Raw genomic sequence first — 26,657 nt, forward strand, 5'->3', positions numbered from 1 at the left:
GAGAAGAGAGACCACAAGCATTTTTGTTGAAGTCTCCCAGCATAATAGTCTTCTTGGTAATATTAGAAAGGTAGATTTCCTCTAATTGTTGAATGTTGGGTACTGTAGATGGAGAGAGAGTATAAATTAAGTAGATGTGTGATGATTAGGTAGGACCTGCAGACATGAGGTGTGTTGAGATTCTTTCAGCTCATCAAGCTACTGTCCAGTGGTACCCCTGATTAACAAGTGTACAGGAGGCTGCACTTTCAGCAGGAGGGCATTGAAGGTCTCCATAGTGATGTAGGTAGCTCATTTACCCCCAATGTATAGGTTTAAGTCACTCGTGTCCTCATAGTCAGGATGGTAGTGAAGACATCAATAAACCTCATTGCTGCCTGAATTACAGTTCCTCTGGCTAGATCTCACCTCCATAGCATGAGTACCCCCCACCATGGAGGAACAAACAGGCTTGAGTCCATTTGGGGGAGACTTGATGGTTGGCACATCTGGGGGCAAGAAAAAGAACAGAGAAGAAGAAACTTGAGAGTATATTATTAAGTATAACTGTATTCAAGACAACCTTACAGTATACTTTGTCATTAAAATTCATTAATTAGCTGCTAATCATTACTTTATTTTACTTACCCAGCATAGCCTAGCTGGCTCAGACATAACAACACTGAAAAGCAAACTAGAATGCATCTCTTTCTTTCTTTTTTTGGTACTACACAATGTAAACCTTTTGCATTTATTTTCTTTGTCATACTGAATTACTGTCTTATTTAACTAGTAACAAGTAATTGTAAAATGCATTTTTAAGTGTGAAATTTATGTTCATCTGTTATCAGTTTTGTCCATGACATTGCATTTATATGATATCATTTTCACTTTACATGTGTAAAATTTCACTGCATTTTTACTGATGCTTTTATACCAAGGCCTCCACTGTAAATTGACAAAAACATAGCTGGAGACTCTAGTAAGCAAGTAAACAAACAAACAAATAAAAAGTCACATTTTTTCATTATTGAAAACAAAGCAAAATTCAGGTTATTGTCTATTTTATCCTTATATTTTGATATATGTACACCTTATTCAAATAATCTTGTTAAAAATCTGTTTATAGCTATATAATTCTGCTTGTATTCATCATACCAAAATGTGCTTTCAGGACAATTTTTCTTAAATACCTTGACAATTCCCTGAATTATTTGGAATTTATTAGGTAGTACTGTGCTTTTTCATTGGATTTCAGTCAGCACAGCATCATAATTATTGTTTAGTGTAGTTTTAACTTTTGTTTCTGGTTTTACTATGGGCTAACAAATTGAGTCATTAAACACAGTAATACCATACGTACCTATATGAACCATTTGCCAGAATGATTTGGGGGCATCATGCCTACAATCTTCAGAGCAGGAGTTTGTGTCCTTATAACCCCCTACTTAAATAATCAGCTCAGAGACCAACTCAGTTTGGATATGAGTCAGATTCTCTGTGATGAAGGGGTCTTTGGTAAAACTGCCTGCATTTTTTAAATAGGCTTGTGAAACACTTCTTTGCTTATCATTTTCATGGTCAGTCGTGTAATTAACCTTGTTTCTACCATCATTTATTTCACTTTTATTCTTTTGTCTTCCCCATATATCTCAACCTGCAGACATGGAAAATAAGTTTAAAGGCCTTTCAAAAGTAGAAAAATCTGGACTTCTAATTAGCATAACAATTGAATACCAAATAGCACATAACTCTTCCCACTTCCAGGAATGTGGGATTTTAGTCAGAAGCATGTTTAAAAACAGAATGACAAAAAGTGATGGAAAAATAAGCACATTATCAAAGAGACAGTGTATAAGATCTGAACTGTATTGCAAAATACTAGGTCATTTATTTTTGCTTCAGAAAAAGGAGATATGTCCTCTTTCTTTAAATTATTGGTGCCACTAATACATTGGTCAAGAAGTGTGGTTTTCTGTGTGCTAGACAGCTTCAAAGGAACAGTGTAATAGGGGGAATTCAGAAAATTGTGTGAAGGGGTATGTGAAGCCTAAAATGGAGACATACCACCAGATATAAATACATCATATGCAGTGGTTAATCAGACCTGAAAATAGGAATGTTTCTCCAAAATAGACACAGCTGAGAGGTCTGGTCTTGCCTTTTTCCTCCACTGGGCATTCTTTATGCTTCTTTCTTTTGTTGCCTATGTTATCAGAAGTACAGTAAACAAAGTGCATTAAAGGAGCTTTGTGTTGATCTCTCCCTGCTTCATATACAAGTATAAAATAAAGTAGCACGGTCCTTGCACTGCTAAAATTACCCCCCAAAGTTCTCAGGCAGAGTTATCTTTTCCTTTAACTCCTTACCCCATTGAATAATCTTGGAGACACATCCTTAGGGTGATAGTACCTCTTTCTTCAGATTTAGTATTTCATATCCACATTGCTGTCTTTTTACATAGACATAAAATATATAACAAAATAGTATAAGTGAATAACGTATGTAACCCTTCATCACAAGCACTGCAGTCAGTACATGACACCTTTTAAGTAAATGTAATGTATTACATACCGTGTGAGGATGGATAAGAGACATTATGAGTACATAACACTCTTTGCAATAAACTTAATTGTACCTGTTCTAGAAAACATTTTTTTTTTTTAAGTTGACCATTTTGAATTTTGTTTTTGAACTCACCTCTGTGTATGTGCTGCCTGGATTGTGGTGGTTTTATTGCAGAACTGCAATTTTGAACAAGCAGTATAGCTGGTAGCATACAGTTTAGTAAGACCTACTAGTACCAATCTGTAGCTTTCTAAACCCACACTGACTATTCCATAGACTAAAAGTTTTTGCATTTCTCTGATCTAAATGGTGGAAGGCTATAGACAATTACCTTCAAATCTACATAATTATGTGCTCTTAGGATGATTTTTGTCTAGATGTACTGTAATTCCTTACAAATCACACTAGAATTTCTGAAAAACCTCTATAGTGCAGGCAACTTGGATGAGATTCAATTCCCAAAATTGTTCTGTCCAGAATCATCACAGTGTTTTTTTTTTCTTTGGAGTAGTGTTTGGAGCCCAGAGATACTGTTTCCAGAAACTTCCAGACTGAAATAATGCAGGAACTTAAGAAGTCTCACATTTATAGTAGATATTATTTTCTGGAGGATTTTTCTCCTGGCGATAGAGGCAGGTGCATTTATCATTTATGCGCTTTAAGACCAACTCAGAGTTCAGGTTTAGAAAGGTGCCTAGCAAGAGACACAAATCTGTTATGAGTGAGACTCTGCTCCTTGCTCCTTTGCAAGTGTTGTCCCCTGCAGTCTTACTCGTACTTGCAGAAGTTCTTTAGGAGTTCAGGGAGATCGAGCCAGTCAATAGCCAGCCTGTGAATAATATGTTTCTGAACCACCTTTCGACACAAAGTCTGCAGTGAAGGAACTGAAACGAGAAAAAAAAGCAAGAATGTGAATGAACAAATTTAAAGAGACACTCTCAGTATTGAAAATTCGGTCAGAATTGAAGGTGACCAAAACAACACCCAGTTTAACAAAGTCACGTTTATTCCCACCCACAGTGTCATTTTACTTGGAATATCCTGTAAACTGGTGGTTCCAGTCTTGTTTTAGTTTCCAGTGTGATCTAAGTTTTAGTTTTGTGTTCCTTTTAGATTCTGAATGGATTTTTACTTGAAAGTTTAATAGTTTTATCCTGCTGCCATTTACTGCATCATCCTTCTCGTCTATTTTCCCTTATGAAATATTACCATCACAATCTTTTAAATTATAAGTCACATTCACAGGGGATCCTGATATGTTGCAGGTGCTTGTAACTTTTATTACACACATGCACAGAGTTTTATGTAAAACAGTAGAACAGGTTTTGCATCATCTTGCATTCTCAGAAAAATAAAAAATATGAAGATCTACTGTCTGGCATTGTTGACTAATTCTAATCCTTGACGATGTATCAGGAAAATCAATAATAACTTGGGGACAGGGCAAAAATATGATCAAATTGAGGACGCATTGCAAAAATCTGGATAACCAAGGGGCATGCTTTCACCAAAGAACTAAAATGTTTGATAAATGTATAAAGAATAACACTTCAAAAATATGTATAAAAAGCAGATTGCACAATGTAATTACAAAATAAATGTACCAAAGCAAATACTAAGCACTTCTGTCATGCATACAGATTTTAGCCTCAGAAAATCATAATGAAATGTAGGACTAAAGCCGCTAACTATTTGCTTTAGTAAAGTGTTTCTCCTGCCCATGCATTACCCAAAGTTTTTTTTTTTTCTTAATAACAGTTAAACATTTTTCTGTACTCATTCAAAGCAGCAATTTATACTCACAAGTACAGCTCTGTTTTTGCATAATGTTGCCGTATAATGTTTCCGGAGCAGGCCGCTCCGAGCAGTAAGTACTTGTGAGCGCATTATTTGTTATAAAAAGTCAATTTGAGGCATTGTTACCAGCAAGCTAATGCTCCAAACTTATTTATTTGCATTTAGTGTTGCATTGCTACACAGACAAAGCCAAAAAATAATTATAAAAAAAGATCCAAAACCAGGGACGGTTTTTAATTAATAGTCCATATTAGCTGAAGTGTTACTAGAACTTCGGGTTTTGCATGAATTCACACTCTCTAAACAATGCAACATATGAAACTCTAATGTCTGGCACAATTGACCAAGTTTAATCCTTGTTGATTAACCAGAAAAAAAAATCAAACATTTAACGAGAGCATGGCAAAAGTATTAAAATCAAAATTGTTCTGCAAAAGTCTGCACTGCTGATGGGTGCATTTTTATCTAATATCTAAATGGTCCAAAAACAGCAGAAACAGTAACACTTCAAGAACTTGGGGTAGGGTACAGCTTGTGTAATTTAAAAGCAGAATAAACTTTCTTAAAACATTAAAACGCTGAGCGCTTTCAGCTTGCATTTCATTACGCACTTCAGTGTGATGAATGCCAGACTGAAGTGCTATTTGTTCTTACGAAGTGTTAGTCTTGCATTTGCATTACACAAGTTGTGGTGTTTTATACATTTTATTTCAACTGTGGACATATTAACATAAAAAAACTTTATAATTTAAATGGCGCTATTTCAGTTGGAGCAGCAGACAAGTCCACAGCAGGTGCAACTCTGATCTTGATAACTGTTTCCATGATACCACTCGCTCGTGAAATAGCTGCAGCAAAGACTCACCAGTGTATTTTCTGTTATAAAAACTAAATCTGGAGTGCTGCTATGAGCAAGCTAAGTCTCCAAACCTAGAATTTAGTATTTAATCAATTTTACTTAACTGAAAGCTCTGATAATAGGGAAAACACCTAACACTTCTAAAAGAATAAAAATAATGCTTCTGTGTATTAGTGAGGGCCCTAGTTTATAGGGTATTTAATCTGGTGGCATCTGATTGGTGTAGTCATCTTGTACAGGGAATTAGTAGTATTTAATGACCTAATCATTTCGGATGCCGGACTTGTGTAACACAAATTTACAGTGACTCAGTTGTAAAAATAATTTTCTTTAGTAAAATGTATCCCATTTGCTATTGCTCATAATTTGTTCTGCTACATCATTAACTGGGAACTTAAGTTTGAGACCCATGGAGAAACACCTTAAAGATCAGTGGAAGATGTATGTAAGAGGAAAGTACAGTTGTGTAAAATCTTACCATAACAGTAGATGTTCTTGCCTTCACCACTGCAGTATTCATCATGCATGGGATTCTCTGCAAAGGAAGCCTGACATCTGACCAGTCTACCAAAGTCTACCATTGCTTTAAGGTAGGGTGAACGTCACTTAAATGCTTCTCTCGTAGGTTAGGGCATAAAGGTGACTTTCAAGTGTACCATCCTTAGAAATGATTGCCTCAGTAGGAACACCAGTCCAACAAAAACCAAAGAGAACCTGCACATCCAGGAAGGAAAAAGACTAGGGGAATAGAGGGAGGGAGTGAATACTGCAGTGGTGAAGGCAAGAACATCTACTGTTATGGTAAGATTTCACATAACTGTACTACGTGCTTACATTCACCACTGCAGTATTCATCACATATGGGAGAGTGCCAAAGCTCAAGAAGAAACTTGGGAGGAGGAAGCAGCAGTGGAGCCGTCTAAGAAGCCACAAAGAATGGCATTAGCAAAACCAGCTCTAGCTCTGCAGATACCATCCAACTTGCAGTGTTTGGCAAACGTATGCACAGAAGTCCAGGTAGCTGCTTCAAGACTAGAATTAGTGTCTAAGTCCTTGAGAAAAGCACCAGAAGAAGCCACAGCTCTAGTAGAATGAGTCTTTACTGAAGAAGAAAGGGTCTTGCCATTGAAAAGTGTAACAAAAAAAGTAACCTTTGAAATCCAAGTAGAAATAGTTTGCTTGCAAACAGCTAATCCTAAAGACTTAGGATGAAGGGAAACAAACAACTGATCAGATTTTCTGATAGCTTTAGTCTTATCCAAATAAAATCTGAGCTGTCTAGCCACATCCAAAGTATGCAGCACCCTCTCACTGTCATATTGTGGAGAGGGAAAAAAGGTAGGCAAATTAATAGACTGATTAAGTGACAACTTATTAAACACCTTAGGCATAAAAGAAGGATTAGTATGGAAGGACACCCTGTCCTCCTGGAATATCAAAAAAGGCAGCCAAGCCATAAGGGCTTGCAGCTCAAACACTCGTCTGGCAGAAGTAAGAGCTAACAAAAGAACTGTCTACCAAGAATAATGTTGCAAGGAAGCTGAAACAGCAGGCTGAAAAGGAGCCTGAGTCAATTTCTCCAGAACAAAATTAAGATCCCAGGGAGGAGGGGCAGGCTTCCTGGGAGGTCTACTATTAAGGACACTTCTAAAAAACTGCTTAGTCTCAAATCTAGAAGCTAAAGGAGGAGTTAAAGGCAGACAAGAAGAAAGAGCTGATAAGTGGACCTTAAGAGAAGAATAAGCCAAACCAGCATTGAGCAACTCACACAAATAAGAGAGAACCAAAGGAACATCCACAGTAAGTGGGTCCAGGTTACAACAGAGACACCAAATAGAAAACCTCTTCCATGTAGATAAGTAGGATTTCCTAGTAGTAGGTTTCCTGGCCTCTTGCAGGACCTGCAGCATGTCCTCAGGAAAAAAAGGTTGTCTATGAAGAATCAAAACCCTATCACCCACAGAGTCAGTTGAAGCATGGACAGGTGGGGATGGATGAGAGATCCCTTGTCTTGTGTGAGTAAAAATACCCTGTGAGGTAACTTTTGATAATTGCCCTTGGCTAGATACAGAAGTAGAGGGAACCAGTGCTGTCGCAGCCAAAAGGGAGTCACCAACAAGATTTTGAGAGCATCCTGTTGAATCTTGAACAGGACGTTCGGAATGAGAGGAAGGGGAGGGAATGCATAAAGAAACATCCCCTTCCAGGAAAATGAGAGGGTGTCCACCTTCCACACCAGATGACCTGGGACTGTGGCACAAAACAGGGGAAGTTGATTGTTCAGAGGGGAGGAAAAGAGATTTACTTGAGGAGTACACCACTGGTGAACAATGTCCAGAAACACATCCCTGTGAGGCATCCATTTGTGGGATTGAGAGAAGGACCTGCTCAGAGTGTCTGCCACAATGTTTTGATCTGAATGGATATAAACTGCCTGAAGAGTCACTTGATACTTGATAGCCAGATCCCATACCAGAAGTGTCAACCAGAAAAGAATGTAAGTTCTTGTTCCCCCGTGTTTGTTGATATACCACATGACTGTGGCATTGTTTGTAAATACCTTGAGAGGCCCCGGAGAGAAAAGCAGATGAAAGGCCTGAAGAGCCAGCATAAGAGTTCTCATCTCTTTGATGTTGATGTGCTCCTTCTGCTGATGAGGCGACCACACTCCCTGTACTTTCAGGGAGTCAAATGTTGGTCCCCATCCCTCATCTGAAGCATCTGTGAACAGATCCTGAGAGGAAAGAGGGGGATGAAAAGGGAGCCCTGGAGTCAGACACAGCTGCTGAATTCATCAGAGAAGTTCCTTCTTGAAACAAGAAAGAAGAGGAACTGTAAAGTCTAGAGGATGTGCATGTTGAAGCCACCCCGACTTCAGAAACCACTGGAACTTCCTCATGTGGAGTTTGGCGAGAGGGACATTGGAATGGTGGAAGCCATGAAGTCCAGAGCCCTCAGAAACTCCTTGGCTGTAATGGAGGCCAGGGGAAGAATAGTCTGAAAGTAAGAAATGAGAGTTAAGGCCTTTGGAGGAGGCAAGGATGCCAGCACTGGCACTATCTGAATCTTGTAACCCAGAAAGACATGATCCTGAAAAGAAGTCAGAGAAGACTTTTTGAAGTTTATCATGAACCCCAGGCTCTGAAGAAGAGAAATGGCAAAACAAAGATTTTACAAAAGGGTCTCCGGAGGGGATACCTGAATCAGCAGGTCATCCAATTAAGGAAGTATTTGGATTTCTTGAAGCCTGCAAAAAGCAATCACTGGAGCAAGGCATTTGGGGAGCACCCTTGGAGCAGTAGAAAGGCCAAATGGCAAAGCACAGAACTGAAAATCCCAGGAAGCAACAGAGAAAAGTAAAAACTTCATGAAAAGAGGAAGGATTGGAATATGGAGACAAGCATCCTTGAGATCCAGAGAAACCAAAAAGGCCTGAGGGAGCAAGAGAGGAAACAGAGTCTGAAGGGAAAACATTCAAAATGAAGGCACCTTCAAAAAAGTGCTTAGACGAGACAGGTCTAGAATCAGTCTCCAAGTACCCTCTTTTTTGGGCACTAGAAATATTCTTGAATAAAACACCATCCTTTTTGGGACATAGGCACCTCCTGAATAGTACCCTGAGACAAGAGATCGCAAAGAACCTCTGGGAAATAAGGAAGTTGTTCCTGAGGAGGCTGAGGAATGCCCTTAAAAGGAGCATGGGATACGCACACCATGAGGTACCCCTGACAAATGATTGACAGAACCCAAGAATCCTGAGTGATTCAAAGCCAAATAGGAAGGGAAATAGAGATGCAAAGAGAAAGAGGAATGTGGCTGGGAAGAGGTGGATAGTCAGACAGCACCTGGTTTGTAAGGAATGGAAGGTTTCTGAATCCCTGAAGACTGATTGGCCTTAGCAGGAAGAGTCCGTTTACCACCCTTTTTACCTTTAGCAGGAAGACAAGATTACCTACGAATGAAGGCTGGCTTAGAAGAGTAGTTTCTTTTGAAATTTAGGCACACAAGAAACAAACACATGTTTAAGCTCCTGTAAGGCCTTCCCATTGTCCTGAAGAGACTTAAACAAGCCAGCAGCTGCTTCCCAAAAGAAAAGTTTATTATCCAGAGGGGCATCCATCAACTTAGTCTTAATATCATCAAGCAAAGGTTGAAGCCTAAGCCAAGAATACATCCTCATTACTGAACCAAAAGCAGCAGCCCTAGAAGAGGCATCTACTGCATCATAACTACTTTTGCTAGGATGACGAACTACTTGAGAGGAAGTTCTTAACAAGGAAAGAGCAGAAGATTTACTCTCAGAGTCTGCAAGATCAGAAAAATGTTGACAAGCTTGAGAAAGAAGAGCCAACACATGCCTAGATAATATGAGTCTGATAATGAATTGCTCTAAAAGCTAGGGTAGCAGAAGTATAAACGTTTTTACCTAGCCTGTCCATGGTTCTCTTGTCCTTGTCAGATGGCAGTAACTTAGACAAAGGAAGCAATTGAGATGGCTTATCAGAGGCTACAGACACCACAGAGGGGTCAGCAGCAGGACATTTGAACAAAAAGGAACAATCCTTAGGCACTGTATAAAACCTGTCAGGCTTCTTGGGAGCAGGGGGCAGAGAATCAGGTGCGTTAGAGGCACTGGAAAAACATCCAGTAAAGCAGCCATAACAGGGGGAATGGCCACATGTTTAGGAAATTCCATCTGCAGTAACTCATAGTACCTCTTATGGATATCAAGAGACCTGAGCATAATCCCACTTAAAAAGTTCCATCATCGTAGAGATTGTGTCTCCAAAGGAAATTTCCTCAGAAGGAGTATCGGGACTATTAGATTCCTCCTACTCTGACCCCTAGTCCAAAGGAGAAGGAATCTGAGTAGAATAAGTAAGGGATTCTTCCTCAGAATCCAACTCTTCCTCAGTAGAATTCATTTTTCTGAGCCTTTTAAGTGGAGAAGAGGACCAAGGAGGAGCAGGAACTGATACCCTTTGAGGAGGCCATAATGACAGTAAAGCATTAAATAACCCCTGAGTAAAGGCCTGCCACTCACTTTGTGGATCCCTAGGAACAGAAGAAACATGTTTAGTTTTCTGTTTCTTTTTTAAGGGAATGTCCTCCCTAGAAAACTGAGAAGGCTCTGACTCAGGACAGCATTCAACAAACGTGGTAGGAACTTCTTCCCTAAGAAAAATCTGTGGACCCCCCCCCCTTGACCCATTGGAAACAGTCAACTGTGGTTTCCCCTGAATGTCTGAAACGGACACCTTCAAAGCTTCGTTGGACATGCTGCCCACCAGATCCTCAGTGGCCTCCAACTTGGTCATGACAGAGAAATCTGACAACACAGCCAATCGAGCCTCCAGGTTTGTAACAACCTCGGGAGAAACACCCACCAGAGGGTGGACAGTGGAAGATTCTGGTCTTACCTTTTTCACCTTCTTCTTCCCTGACGGCTGACCCTTGGGGTGGAAAGTTCCTTCCATTGTATCTTTACCAAGAAGCTTAAGACACTGGTTCTCAAGATACAATGACAGGGAAGAAAGCCGACTGTGAAGGGTTTTCGGGAAAAGACCAGACAAATTGAACAAGATGCATGGTCGTGAGAAGCTCCTAGGCAAAAAAGATAGTTGTCATGGCGGTCTTTAAGGGAAATCTGTCTCCCACACTGCCATTTACCCTTCCTGGATGACACTAACCCCAAACAGCACAAAACATTTCAAGAAAAAGAACAAAACCCCAACTGGGTACTTAACAGCAATGGTGAGGACTTCAGCAAACAGGAGAAATCACTGGAACACAAAATTGCAGTAAAAATGGCAGAAAACGGACATAGGCAAACGGACCAATGGTTAGAAATGGTGTTCTGATTGGCAGCAAAGAAGTTCTGAGGATGGTGCCCCTGAATACCACCTTTCTGCCCTACTCTATGAGAGGAGTGTTTACGTGATGTTCAACAGGCTTTGGTAGACTGGCTTGATAGTCGGGCTTCCACGGCAGGGAATCCCATATGTGATGAATACTGCAGCAGTGAATGTAAGGGCATCAAGTGTAACAGCAAGATTTAATAAATTAGAGATGGCTGTTGGTGCTTTTTATAGGAATTGCTCATCTTCAGAGCACTGAAGTATTTAGGAAGGTCATGGATGCAATGGTATACCCATGAGTACTATTTTTGTCAGAGTGCCAATCTTTATTTTTTCTCTACAAGTTGTCATTTACACATTATAGAGGAAACAATCACTGTACTGGCATTCCATGTAGTTCTGTTATTTAAAGTATTGCAGCATTTGTAAATGTAAACTTGATAAAAAAAAATACAGTAAGGATCGCTAGTCTGGTGTTCTATGATTTATACTCAGTGTATACATGCAAGGTGATTCCAGGACTTGCTTTACTGTTAGTCACAGAGAACCACTTCAGCCATTCTATTCTGTGTTTTTTGTACTATGTTTATTTTATTAATGTTTTTATTTATTTATTTTATTTGTAGGTGTGTGAATGAGAGAGAGAGAGAGTGAGAGAGAGAGAGAGAGAGAGAGAGAGATCATCATGAAAAGCAGCTGCTTCCAAAGAAACTCAGAAGGGTGACATTGAAAGCAGGAAGCAATATCAGGTTCCTTCTTCAAGTTAAAAAGAATAAAAAATCATTAATTAATTTTTCTCCACTGATGCCAGTTATCGTCATCATGGTTATAGTATGACAAAGTTAATCCACATTAGGCAGGTAGGCATTATAAAGCATTAGTATTTCTCTGGTCACCTGCCGCTTGAAATAATGCCTCCATTGCGGTTCCGGTTTGCAGTTAAGGCTTTTAGTTTGTTTCATGGTTCCTTCTTTTTCTTTTTTTAACTGCTGTAAAAAGTTATTTTGTAATTCAGCACAGTTACAAAACAAAGGACTTTAACAGCAGTTACAAAAATGTATTTCAACCAGGTAACTTGCACATCACTTCAACTACAAAAGTACGGAAGAAATCCAGACATTCTTTCAAATGGGAGATAAATGGAGACAGGATAATCATGAATGGATGAAGAGTGAGAAAATGATGAGCCAGTGAGCAAGTATTTGTATATGAAGATTTATAATTTCTGTTGCTTTATTATTATGGTGATGCAAGTCATTGTAATGAATGCTGACTGATACCATCTTTACTGCCTTCCTCAGTCTATTTCCTGTCACACTGGCTATATGAAGACACTCCATTTCCTAAGGTGTTCACATAAGTTGTGGTTCTATTGCATTTGTAGAAATTTTATTTTTAGTTTTCATTTGTTAACGGCTAATTAATCTGGTCATGGTGCACACTTTTTGTTAACAACCCAGTCCATAATAGTGAGGGTCAAAGCAACATGTATGCATACTTTAGAGTAGGTAGTCAAGCAATATATTTTGGGGGTAGTGAGGGGGAAAAGGAGTAGCCTGTGGGGAAACACACAAAGACAGAACATGCAAACTATGCAAAAAGTAAGTGATTACTGATGAAGACTGAACACTAGACCCTGAAACGGAGAGCTATGCAGCTTAACTTCTGAACCACTGTGCTGTCCTTTGATAGCTTAAATTCTTCAGTTCTTTCCAACTAAGACATTATTTAACATTTGCTAGAGAACGGGTAAACTGTACATCAGCACCCTGCTTGGAAAACGAGCGTTCTCCAGCAGGGCATTAATGTACACTGCCATGGAGCTCGGACAGAAAAAAACTAACAGCCGCTATTATTTCACGTTCATTAAGCAGTGCTTTAGCTGTTTAGCAAGTGTAAAATAAAAAAAAAAGAAAATTAAAATAAAAAAATGTGTGTGTGTTTCAGTGTAAAAAATAAATGAAACAGGAAAAAGGTGTGTGCATGTCTGTATTTATGTTGATGTCTACATGTGTGAGTGAATGTGTGCATGAAAGTAGAAGAGACAGTGTGTGTGTGTGTGTGTGTGTGTGTGTGTGTGTGTGTGTGTGTGTGTGTGTGTGTGTGTGTGTGTGTGTGTGTGTGTGTGAGTGTGAGAGAGAGAGAGCGAGAGTAACCAACCTTTTCCCTGGCAGCAGCAGCAGCATCAGTTATGAGATTTACGTACCTCTTGATCATACCTCTCAACCTCTTAGTTGCTTAGCACAAGAAATCTGGACAGACACACAAATAACAGGGGAACAAAGGACCAAAATTAGGGATGAATTTTAAATATTGTTCTTTTAAACTTAGTAAGTTGCTAGAATAACAGAGATTCTGTTAGCATGTATTTTCTGAAGCAGTGGTGTGTGTTACAGTGAGTGAGATCGACCACTGGTAGCAGCAGCAGTAAATAGGTTTGCATACCTCTGGACTTTTCATCTAAAGAAATCTGGACAAAGCCTAAAATAAAGGGGGAACAAAGGGCTCTAAAACAGAAACAGATTTTAATTTTTGCTCTTATAAAATTACAAAGTTGCTTAAGTAAAGGATTTGTGTTAACATGAATTTTCTGATGGAAATAAAAGTCTGAAACTCAAATATATGTCATTACTTTGTAACTTCAATCTCCAAAGACTGCCAACTAACCAAACAATTTAGGAGTAAGGGACCAAAAAATAAAGTAAATACCTATTGCCTAGACATGGTAAGGCCTTACTGTGTCTAATTATGGTGGCTACCAAAGAAGCAATTACTAAAAAATGGAAATCAAAATCTAAACCAACTATATTAGAAGATGTGAATATAGTAACAAGGGTAAAACAACTGGAACTGAGATCTTTAGGAGCAAACTACATAGGGAAATGGGAATTATGGGAACAATACATACAGGGGAGGAATGAAGTTTAAAAGAAGGCAGGATTTAAATGAGCTATGTAATGTTTGACTGAAAATGACTTGGTAGAGTGTAAGTGATGTATAATGTTTGCAACTGGGAGTGCCATGGATTGTGATGTAAAATATTTGCAACTTGGATTGTGTCAGTGTGGTTTGTTTTCATTTATATAAATATATGATTGCTTATGTTGCAAGTGATTGTTTAATAAAGATGTTTCTTGTTTACAAAAGGGAAGGCAGGAACTGAATAATTCATGTAATGTTGCTTAGGTTATATAGTATATAGCAATATATGTGAAATATAATGTTTGTTAATGTTAATTTATTAATACAGTTTGATTAATGTTGTATACATGTAAATTTGCCTATATCACAAGTTGATAATTCAATAAAGGTGTTTAAAAATAATAAAGTAAATACCTGGTTATTTTTTAAAGTGTTATATTTTGGATGTAAAATGTTTCCTCCAACACCATTAACATATACTACAGCAAGTTTGAAGCATTAGGTTTAGGAACTGTTTTATATCAAAAATATATTAAAAAATATAGTAGTAAAAAATAAGCAAGTAAAACACAACAATTTTACAGAGAGTCCATTCTCTAAGAGCAATAATGCCTGACAGAGTGTGTGTTAATGTGCAATTAATTTTCACCTGAGGCAGGGGCAGAAAAGCTCCAAAGTATTACAAAACATTTTAAGAATAATAAATTTACAGTCTTTAAAAGTAATACAAAAACAAATACAGTTTAAATAATTATATAAAATTAGATATAATATGAAAACATTTATTCAGAATTGATACAAATTATATGGCAATGATTTAATAGTCAGATAAGTTTTTGCCATTTTACAGACAGCTTAAATCTAAGTTAGTATAATACAAACAGGAATTGTAATAGCAAGTGAATGAAACTCAGGCTTATGGATGGTATATTTAGAGAGAAAAGCAAGGGAGATAAATTGATAGAAGTAGGGAAGTTAGACGAGGAGGGAGAGTAAGGAGATGTAAGGTATGAACAGGTATTTGTCCACATTTAGGGATATAGTTTATCCTGGTGTTGAGCAAGAACAGAGACAGCTTTTGGCTAGGAAGTCTTTCAGAATGATTTTTGAAAGATAGGAGGGAGGGTCCTGCCCTGATGGATACAAATAAGGAGTTCCAAGCCTTAGGAACATGGTATGAGTACAGACAATGTCCAGTAGGTAGAATAGGTTTGTGAACAGACAAGGTTTTTGATCATTGGATTATAATGACCGACTAGAAACATAGTTGTATAGAATGTTATTTAGTGCCTGATAAGCCCATGGAGTCTATATAATTTTACAGGTGGTAAGAAGCTGCATATATCTTAGTTGATGGGGTAGTTCTAATCAATTTAGGCTTTTTAGTGCTATACATTGTATGAGTTTTAAATAGGGTATTTGCTACAAAGTTGGCAACTTTGTTATAGCATTGTTCAAGTTTTGATTTTTGAGATGCCTGAAGGTTAGTAGAGATAGGAACAACATAAAGAAGTGTGGCGATTGGAAGAAATAACTAGTGGCAAGTATAGCTTTAGTTGCTTCACTGAGAACATTTTTGGCTCTATAAAGTGTCTCTAGTTTCTGATGAGTTTTTCCTTATGCAATTTTGTATATGCAGGTCAAATGTAAGATTATCATCCACTATCATCACTAATAATTTGCTATGAAAAGTGACTTCAATGGTTGTATTATCGAGAGATATGACTTTACATTTTTTTTTATGGAAGAGGGATTTGGGAGAAAAGTAGTCGTTTTTTTAGGGTTGAGTAGGAGTTGTGAGTTGCAAAGCCATGTTTCAGTTGCTGTTAAAGCTTCCTGAGTAATTTTGTTTTAGGTGTGCCACATTGACAAATGTGCAAATGAGTGTGGAGTCATTTGCATCCTGTATTAAGGAGATCTATTGTGTGGATGTGTGGAATGTGATGGTGAGAATGTTAAAGTGGAGGGGACCAAGGATAGAGCCTTGTGGTACACTGTTGTTGACTGGGAGGTATGGAGAGAAGGCTGAGTGCCATTTTACTGACTGATACCTGTTGGATAGGTAGCTTTTGAACTATAGAAGGGTGTACTGAGGGAGACCCAATGAGGACATTCAAAGTAAATGTTTGCTGTGACAAACTGTCAAAGGCTTTAGACAAGTCTAGAAATAAGGAGGAGACTAGTTTGTCATTATCTCAAGCTTTATTGTCAGTATCTATATAGGTTAGAAGTGTAGTGTTAGTACTATGGGAAGGACAGAAGCCATGTTGGTTGGAATTAGGAGGTCTTCCTGCAGGAGATAGTTTAGCCATTGTTTAATAACAGAGATTAATCCGTTTATAACCAACACGAAGCAATTAGCAGAGAGGTAACAAGAAAGAACAGGTTTTCTTTCATTTCCAGAATGTAGAAACCTGTTAGCCAGGAAGACAAGGTAACTGGCATACACAGTGTAATCTACTGGTTAAGTGAAAGGACAGTGGCCAACTTAGTGAATGTTCCTTAGAGTGCAAGGACTACTCTGTCAGGGGGAGGGATGTTAAAAACTAATTTCCAGCAAAGGCAGGCATGTATTTAACTAGATGAAGTTAATATACAGCAGGGTTCTTCAAGATAAATTTGCTTACATTGTACAATACAAAATCTTCAGTAAAAATGTTTGGGAGTTGGCCCTTGTGGCAGACTTTCAGCAGTAACTAACTTGAATGTAGTGACCACAGGCTATTGTACAAAGACAAATTTCTCAGTGAAAATGTTTGGGAGTTGGCTGCACCTACAAATTTACATGGCCTTTCAGATAAGGCCACTTAGGGTGCTACTTTGCTACTCATGCATTTCCATGATTTGTTTGTGTATTTGTTTGCGTATTTATTTTAAGTAGAGAAATATTACATTTCTTTATTTTAAAAATACATAAACTGGCCCAAGGCACTTCATTTCAAAGAAACATCAGCTATACTTCCCTAGGCGGTAAACTTTGTATACCTGACCACTGAATTTGTGAGTTTTCTGCTCTGTCCCGTACATATTCTGCCTGTAGAGATAGTGGGAAGGATGTGCAGAAAACCTACACATTTGAAAGTATATAGTGATTGGTATAGTAACAGTGTGAGAGAAGCTGACATTTCTATTAGTGGCTTTTTTTCTTTTTCTTTCTTTTTTTTTAATATGAATGCAGATAACCAGATACAGGCAGTGGACAGCTTTGCATGACTGGGTTAGCCATACCTCAACTATATCTTATATCCAGGAACATTCTTCATTCACACTGAAATAGACTGTCCCACATTTATTATTATTATTAATTTCAGCATGAATTTGTGAAATAACTGAATTTGAAACCAAGGAAAAGTGAGCAGGGCCCACCAACTAAGCTGTTGTTTGCAGTTTATAGATGATAGTTGTGGCTATTTTCAGCTGCTTTCTCCTAATAATCCCTAATGATTTCATATTAATACACCAAAACATTTGTATATGCTCATATGAAGAAACAGTTATTAACCATGTTGTGAGCATTCTCATTGTTAGTAAATGTTTCACATTTCGTCCATTTGTCCCACATTGTAAGATCTGAGCTGTGTCATTCGAAAGTGTCTATCACGTCCAACCCCCCCCCCCCCCCCCATAGCCGTAACCAGGCAAAAAACTTCTCAAAAACTGGCTCCAACCTTCTAAGGAAAGGTATCAGTAGCTTCACACCACCGCCCCCCTCAGAGGATGCAGACAAATATGCTGAACATTATGCCAGTGCAGTATACAAGCAACTGTACAACTGCATGGACTCAGCCATACCCAACAGAACTAAAACCTGCTTCTCAAGGAAACATAAACTTATGTGGTGGACATTCTCTATCAACAGGCTTTACAAGAAAAGGAAGAAATTGTTGTCCAAGGGTAAAAAGGCACAAATTCCTAATTGGAAAAACTCCTTCCTTAGCCTCAACAAGCAAATTAGATCACTAATGAAAACCTCCAAAGCCAATTATGAATTGAAACTAGCTTCCGAAACAAAGGCTAACCACAAAGCCTTTTACAGTTATGTCAGAAACCTCCATAGCAAAGCCCAGGTTTGTTCCAAATTAGTTCTTAATGGTACCACTTACACTGATCCTGTTGACTTAGCCAACCTGCTAGCAGACAGCTTCAGGGCAAACTTCACCCTCTGTCCCCCCCAAAGGCCCATTTGACATCCCTGATACTTGCCCCGCACCTCACATCTCCATAGATCAAGTGTTAAAGGCCCTATCCAAGGCAAAGAACACAGCTTCCATGGGACCTGATAGTATCTCAGGCTGTATTCTGCAACATCTTCAGCAAGAACTAGCCTTGCCATTGAGCACCCTATTCATCCATAACCTAAGTATAGGCTTCATTCCAGCAGAGTGGAGAACTGCCATTGTCATCCCTTTGCACAAAGGTGGTGCCACTACTGACCTTGGAAACTATTGCCCCATTAGCTTGACAAGTCTGATCTGTAAGGTCATGGAGTGCATTATTATGAACTACATAAACAAGAACATAGACAATCTCCAAGCACTTGACCCCACCCAGTTTGGATTCGTTAGAGGCAGATCTTGCCTGTTGAACCTGGTTGACTTTTTTGAGATTGTCACCAAGGTACTGCATGAGAGAAAGTTAGTACATACAGCATACCTTGACTTGGCTAAAACCTTTGACACAATCCCCCACTCAGGCATCATCAAAAACATATAAAAGCTAACAGAACTTGGCTTAAATCTCTATCTCATTAGGTGGGTGTCTGATAGGACCCACAAGTTCAAAATAGGTGCCACTACCTCCAACAGCAGACCTGTCACTAGTGGTGTCCCCAGAGATCTGTCCTGGGACCCCTATTGTTTGGCATCTACTTCTCAGAGGTCCAGGCAAAGACAAAAGGCCTGTGACTGACCAAGTTTATGAACAGCTGTAAGCTGGGTGCTGTCATTGACTCTCCAAATGATGTTAACATACTTCAAGAGGGTCTCACAGCAACAAATGACTGGTGCCAAAGTCATGGCCTTAAGTTAAATGCAAAAAAATGTATTATCATACCATTCAACAAAAACATAGCCCACATTTGCGGCAACCCCCTAAGCACACAACCTGTGGTGAGAGACCTGGGTACACAAGTTGACGACAATCTCACATTTGACCATCATGTAGCGACAGTGGTCAGAAAAGCCTTTTACTTGGTTCATCTCATAGGTCAAGGGATTGCATCCAGAAAAAATGAGGTTATTACGTCTCTGTACTCCTCCCTTATTATGCCAGTAATTGAGTACAATGCCCCATTTGGTATGTACCTCTCCAAACACATGTACCAACTGGAAAGGCCACAGAAATACCTCACAAAGAGAATCCATGGCCTCCAACACCTGTCCTATGTGGACAGGCTCAAATCAGTATCACTCTACTCTGTACCATACAGATTGCTCAGAGGTGAGCTGTATTTCACCTACAAGGCAATCTCAGACCATGATCTAGAAGCGATGCTCCATATCCGGAAGTCGAACTCCTCGTGTAGTACTTGATCGAAAGGCTTAAATCTAATATGTGACATTAACAAAACCTGCTGGAGAGACAGGTTTGTCTCCCAAAGGCTACCCCATCTCTGGAATAGACTCCCCATACACGTCAAACAACGTACGTCGCTGACCCTCTTCAAGAGCAACCTTGATGAGTGGATGGGCAACCACAAATTTGTCCCAGGGGTTCCACCTATGTCCCTCATTGACAGAGGTGACAGGTGCTGATTGAGGTTTCTCTTTTGGGGATAAACTCTTGGCTAATCTTATAAGGAGCCCAGAGCCATTAGCCTAGTAATCTCCTGTGATCCTATGATCCTATGATTATTCCTCATTTTGGAGATGGAAGGTTAAAAGCTCTGAGACTAGCAAATGTGTGTGATGTGTTGTTTAAAATGGATTTGAAATTCATCATTACGGCTCTTAATTTGTTTATTTGCTTTATAATATTCAAGCATCAAATAGCAAAGTAGCTATAACAGCAGGCTATGGGGATGTCTGCAGATGTCAATGACTGACCCTGCTGTCACTTGTATGTTAATCTTGTTTTTCAGGGGTAGCATGCATTTGTACAAAGTAAGCTGGAATGCTTTACTGTCAGAATGCATAAAATAAGCTTAAAATATATTACTGTGGCCATTCCATTCATCCATTCTCAAATCCTTTTTCCCATTTTTGCACATGGGGTCATTATTATTATTATTTATTTATTACCACAGCCAGATATCCAAAATGAATGCAGTCAACAATCTGGCGATAACTTCTAGGTGCAGAATCTGTATGTAGATGCAAAACTGGCCCTGTTGTCATGATCAAGTTAAACAGTGCATTAATAGGCTTTATAGGATAAGCCTGCATTTGTTTGAAGCAATTTGGAATACTTTACTATGGCCATCTTCTTATCCCAGATGGACTTATACAATGTGCATAGTAAATAAAGAGGTTGAAATTAATGGGTATGGAGGATGTCTGTGGATAAATTGCCTTACAACTGTTTGTTAATTAATGCTAAACCATCATTAATGTGGCATGTCAAGGTCAGTATCGCATTGTGTGTTGCATTTCCTGAAATCAGTGTAAAATGCTCATTGCTATTGTTTATGCTTGTAAGTGTATCAGTGGGTACGATGCAGTCTGTTTAAGAGTAACAAGTTAGCCCTAATTTATTCTGCTTTTCATCACAGTCAGAAATCAGCATTGTACACAATAAGTGGCTCTCTGCACAGTACACAATAAGTGGCTGTATGCATTGTACATAATAAGTGGCTGTCTGCATTGTAAACAGTAAGTGGCTGTCAGCATTGTACATAATATGTGGCTGCACTGTACACAATATGTGGCTGTTTACACTGTAAACAATATGTGGCTGTCTGCACTGTACACAGTAAGTGGCTGTCTGCATTGTACACAATAAGTGGCTGTCTTTGGTGATCAGTGGAGGATATGTGTGCGAAAGCAACTGTCCACTTACACAATGGTACTGTGATTACCAATGCCATCTCACAGTCCTTGGCTGTTTGTCTGAGTACTTGATTATTGTCCACCCTATCACTGCATCTCAGTGTGGGTTTTATTCAGATGCTCTGGCTTCTATTAACACCCTACAGACATGTAGTAGTGGTAATGTTTCTCCATTTTGTCTGTATGTAAGCATGCAGTGTGTGTGTGTGTGTGTGTGTGTGTGTCTACTTTACTTACCCAAAAAAAAAAAAACACATTGCAAACCAGAAGACCGACATCTGGAACACTGACATTCTGAAGTAACTGCTTGGCCATCCTGTTGAACTTTGCAACTTACCCCTGCAGTAGTGCGATCTCAGAGTTGGCATATTTTGTTAGGGGAGTGTGGGTTTGTTTTTTTTTGTTTTTTTTTTTTTTTTTTCCCGGGACGGCCAAGCGGTTACTTACCTCAGGTCGGAATGTCGGTGTTCCGGATGTCGGTCTTCTGGTTTGTTGGTGTATTCGTCTTGGTGAAGTGAATGTCGGCCATGTGGTTCTTCGGGTAATTGAAGTAGACCCATGTGCACACACACACACACACACACACACACACACACACACACACACACACACACACACACACACACACACAGCAGACAAAATTAGTTTGCAAATCATTTTTCAAAAATAAGGTATAAAATAATGCATCAGAAAACATTTAGACCCTCATAGATTATGGTGGCCCTCACACACCATGAGTTAGTTTTGATACCAGTATAGAAGGGACTTCTGCCCTGGGTACCAGCAAGTTTAAACTGACCCTACTCAAAGGCATACACAAATGGTCACTATAGCTTGTATGGGATGCTGAGGGCACAGGGGGCAAGGGTGATTATAATCATTATTTCTTTAATTTTCATCACAGTCAGACTTCAGAGCTGTTCACAGGTCGCTGCAGTTTGTATAGGGGCAGTGCTCTGTTTACTAGCAGTAAGACAGAATGCATTGCTGTGTTATTTATGTTTTACTTTCATTACAGTGGAACTTTAGACGTGTACAAGTGGATATTTTGGGGGATGGGTAGGAGGCATACTGTTTATATACATCTGACAGCAACAGGATGAAACGTTACTGCATTCTAGCTGATGTTTCACTTTTATCTGGGTCTAACATCAGAGGGGTACACAGATGGAGGCTGTCTTTTGAGGGTAAGGGTGGGGAGGCATGCTATGTAGATGTATGATAGCATCAGCATGTATAATTTGACTGTGGTCACTTGTGCTTTCACTTTCATCTCACTCTAACCTGAGAGTTGTACACAGGAAGTCAGCTTTGCTTATTAAGCCATAGGCACAACCTTTTCATTTCTTAAAAAGAAAAGAAAAAATAAGGCTGTGTTTTTTTGTTTTGATCATGTTTTTTTTTTCAGGCCATTATTCAATTAAAAGGTTGGAAAAAAAGCTTTAAAATGCACCTCAGAGCATTTAGAATCCCACAGCTTCTGGTTTAATTCATTCTTTTCTTCACAGTTTTTACAGTGCAGCCTTGGCCAGTTCATATATGTTGAAAGGATGCAGGAAATGCTGAAGAGTAAGACAAAGTGTGACAAGTGAAAAGAAGTAATCTGGGTACTGAAGGATAGCCATCATGAGAGGAAAAATGTATTATAATTCCTTTCGTGAAGAGCGATGTTCCTGCAGATTACCACATCAATGGCAATACCCTAAGTATGCACTCAGTGGTGAGACATCTGGGCACTCAGGTTGACAGCAACCTTACCTTTTATCACCATGTCTTCAGAGTGTTAAGAATGACATTCTATATCGTTCACCTCATAAGTAAGGGCATTGCCTTGAAAAAAAGTAAAGTTACCACCTCCCTGTATTCTTCATTCATTAGGCCAATAATTGAGTAAAATGCCCCTTTTGGCATGTACTTTTCAAAACACCTGCAACAATTGGAGAGACCACAAAGGTTCCTCACAAAGAAAATTCAAGATCTTCAGCAGCTATCCTATGTGGATTGGCTGCAATCACTGTCACTTTATTCTGTTTCTTACAGACTACTCAGAGGCAATCTCTGCCTTGTATATAAGGTGATCTCTGACCCCGCTTTATTGGAAATGCTGCTCATCCACAAGTCAAGTGGCACACAAGTTACTCGCTCTAAAGATCTAAACCTGGTATGTGACATCAACAAAACCTGAGGGAGGGACAGATTTGTCTCCCAGAGGTTACAACACCTGGAATAGACTCCCACTTCACATCAAATAAAGTACCTCATTGGGCCTCTTCAAACACAACCTGGATAATTGGATGGGTAACCATAAATTCACCCCGGGGGTTCCAACTGTGTCCCTCCTAGATAGGGGCAATAAGTGCTGATCATGGTAACAAGGGTAACATTTGGTTAGGCTTGTAAGGGTCTTCAGGCCATTAGCCTAGTAACTTCCTATGATCCTATGAAAAATGGGCCATGGGGGCCCTGTGGGGGTGATGGACATTATGGAGGAGGGAAAGAACAAAAACAGCAACAGTGGTGATAAGGGCAGGTCTGTAGCAAAAACAATAAAATCTAAGAATAAAAACAAAACCGACCAACAGCTAAAATGTATTTATTTATTTTTACATTTGTTAACCGATTTAGTCTGCCTGGGTTCTTAGAAGCCCTTTTTCAGTAGAGACCCGAGGAGAAAAGCTCCCCCCAAAAAAGTTTAAGTAAACAAATAGTAAGAACAAAGATAAACACATATCACATTTTAAGTATACATACTTCTGAAGTAATTACATAACATGCAATAAAGGAATATATAGAATGGATAGAAATACAATACAATGCATATATGGAAATTTTCAAGTAGTATGACAAGAAACTAAGCAGAAATACGGTAAGACTAAGGTCAATGCATTGCTGAACCAAGGTACTAGGCATGAAGTAAGTAAATATACAGATACAGTTGTGTGAACTTTGGAAGTTAAATAAATTAAAGAACAGTAATAAGGGATTATGGGAATTGAGTGTAACATGAGCTAACTAGTATGGAATATGACGGAAAAAAATGTGTAGGTAGTAGTAAGAGAGAGAGCTAGAAGTGATATAGTTCAGTTAGGTTATCCCTGAATGTTTCTTGGGTATTAGTTTAGAGGATGAACATATCCAATTTGATATGAAAAAAGATTTAAGCTGTTTCTTGAAGGCATTTTTGTCTTTAAGTAGTCTAAGGGCTAAAGGGAGTGTGTTCCAATTTTTTGCAACTGAGTGACAATAGAATATTTTCCCAAAGATTTTGTTTGGCTTATGAACTTCAAGAAAGTATTGATTAGTACTTTTTAGTGGGTGTTGAGGAGTATAATGTGTCAGAGAATTTGCAAGGGATGGGCAGTATTTAGTATATTGTGGGCTATAAGGAGTTGGGTTTGAGACAATAAGTTGTAAAATTCAGGCCAGTGTAAAGCCTTTAATGAGAGGCAGTGATGGGATTTGTAAGGTTGATTTGCAGCAAATCTGGCTACTTTGTTATATATGGTTTCTAGTTTGGATATTAGGTTACTCTGTAGATGGGTAAGAATAGGTGAAGCATAGAGTAGGGATGGTAGAAGCAGAGATTGGGCAAGGCATGGCCTGGATGCACAGGGAAGAAAGTTTTGTGACGGTAAAGCAGACCTAGTTTTTGGTGTTTTTTTTTTTTTTTTTTTTACTGAGCTATGAATTTGATGGTTGAATTTAAGTTCATCATCAATTATTGCTATAAGGAGTTTTGTCTGGGTGTCAACAGAAATTTTAGTTCCATTAAGGGATGTTACAGAAAAGTTCTGTTTTGCATGTTCCAGATTTTTAAGTAGGAAAAGTAATAGCTTAGTTTTGCTCGCATTTAGCATGAGTTGGTTGGATTGTAGCCAGTTTTCAACTGAGTGGAGTGAGTTTTGCGTAAGGGATTGAAGGTTTTCTATGTTGTCAGCAGAGTTGATGATGGTTGAGTCATCAGCATACTGAATAAGATTGGATTGGGACTAGGATGAGAAAAGGTCATTGGTAAATACATTGAAGAGGAGAGGGCCCAGTATTGATGCTTGTGGGACCCCTGTCCTAACTGCTAGAAAGGGGGAGTAGGAAGAGTTCCATTTAACAGCCTGGTGTCTATTAGTGAGGTAATCACAGAACCAGGAGGTGGTGGAGTTTGAGAAGCCTAGGTTGGAGAGTTTATGGTGAAGTATGGTATGAGATACAGTGTTGAATGCTTTCAACAGGTCCAGAAAGAGGGCTGATGCTAATTTGCTATTATCCCTGACTTGAGCAATGTTATTAGTAAATGATACAAGAGTGGTAGCTGTGCTATATGTTTGGCGGAAACCATGTTGAGTTTCTGTGAGTAGGTTTTCTTGTAGCAGATGATTAAGTACTTGCATATGGATACACTTTTCCAGTATTTTGGAGAGAGGAGACAGTATGGCAACTGGTCTGAAATTGGTTGGCTCAGTGGAGTTTCCTCCTTTATGAAGAGGTACTACAAAACTTTTCTTCCAAATTTCAGGGACTTTGCCTTCTTTTATGGATCTATTAATCAGGATAGATATGGGGTAAGCTAGAGATGTAGCTGCATGTTTAAGGAATAATGGAGGAAGGTTATCAGCTGAGGGTGAACCAGATTTTAGTTTAGTTAAGGGCAACTTGATGTAAGAGGTGGGAACAGGCAATAGTGAGAATGAGAGTGAGGGTGAGAGAGGTGAATCAGAGGTGGATGAAAATGTAAATGGATTGAAAGAGGTGCAGGTGGAAAAGTTAGTAACAGTTAAGTTTTCAATGGTTTCAATGAAGAACTTATTAAGGAGGGTTGCTATTTCCAGAAGAGTCTTGTCAGAATAAGGTGTGGGTGGGGTAGGAGTACCAGGTGAAAGAAGTTTATTGATAGAGTTCGAGAATTATTTAGGATCACAGTTGGGATTGTTAAGTGAGGATTCGTAATAGTTCTTTATATCAAGATTGATTTGTTTCTTAGCTTTGTTTCTAAGTTCCCTGTAAGAGATAAGGTTGGAAGAGGTATTATTACCTTTCCAAGTTTTCCAAGCTTTATCTCTGGTCTTCATGAGTGTAAGGGTAGTTTTAGTTAGCCATGCAGCGTATCTGAATTTGATGCAAGTTTTCCTAGTGGGGGCAAGGGAGTTGAGGATGGATAGAAAGGTGTTGTTGAAGTGTAGGACTGCTTCATCAAGAGTGAGATTAGAGAGAAAGGACCAGTTTATAGTAGAGAGGAGGTGATTTAGTGAGTCAGGAAAATAGCTAGATAGATCACAGGTCACCTTATGGTGTTGTGATTTATGCAGGTGTTCAGAGTTTCTGTGAACTAGTAAAGGTAGGTGGTCACCTAATGTGTCTGGTATAGTGGTTGGATTATGGTAATGTTGGGGGTGAGATACTAGTATCCCGTCAATAAGTGAACCAGTAGAGGAAATTTTATGAAGGTGGGTAGGGGAAGAGATGAGCTGTGTGAATCCATACAGGTTGAGAGAGGTAGAAGGTGATTCTTTATTGATCTGCAGCCAGACAATATTGAAATTTAGTATGATGGTTTCATAAGGGATAGTTTTAGATATCCAGGACAGAAAGTGTTCTAAAATGGGGACATTATTTCCAGGAGGGATATAAATTGATGCAATTGCAAGTTTTTTATGGTGGCTAAGTTTAAAGTCAGCTAAAATTATCTCAGCTGGG

The 26,657-nt window shown here is 38.9% G+C and overlaps 1 protein-coding gene across 1 annotated transcript in view; it reads right to left on the reverse strand.

Annotated features, from left to right (window-relative positions):
* Nucleotides 1-691: 691 nt before the first annotated feature.
* Nucleotides 692-26,657, reverse strand: part of NEURL2 (neuralized E3 ubiquitin protein ligase 2) — an 84,447-nt gene continuing 58,481 nt past the window's right edge. The window contains exon 2 of the mRNA XM_044090223.1: nucleotides 692-3,431. Coding sequence (XP_043946158.1) covers nucleotides 3,316-3,431 — 116 coding nt within the window. The 3' untranslated portion in view covers nucleotides 692-3,315. The remainder of the gene's footprint in view (nucleotides 3,432-26,657) is intronic.

This window comes from Protopterus annectens, chromosome 12.part0, assembly GCF_019279795.1.
Source record: "Protopterus annectens isolate FY-2018-M chromosome 12.part0, PAN1.0, whole genome shotgun sequence".
Taxonomy (NCBI): domain Eukaryota; kingdom Metazoa; phylum Chordata; order Ceratodontiformes; family Protopteridae; genus Protopterus; species Protopterus annectens.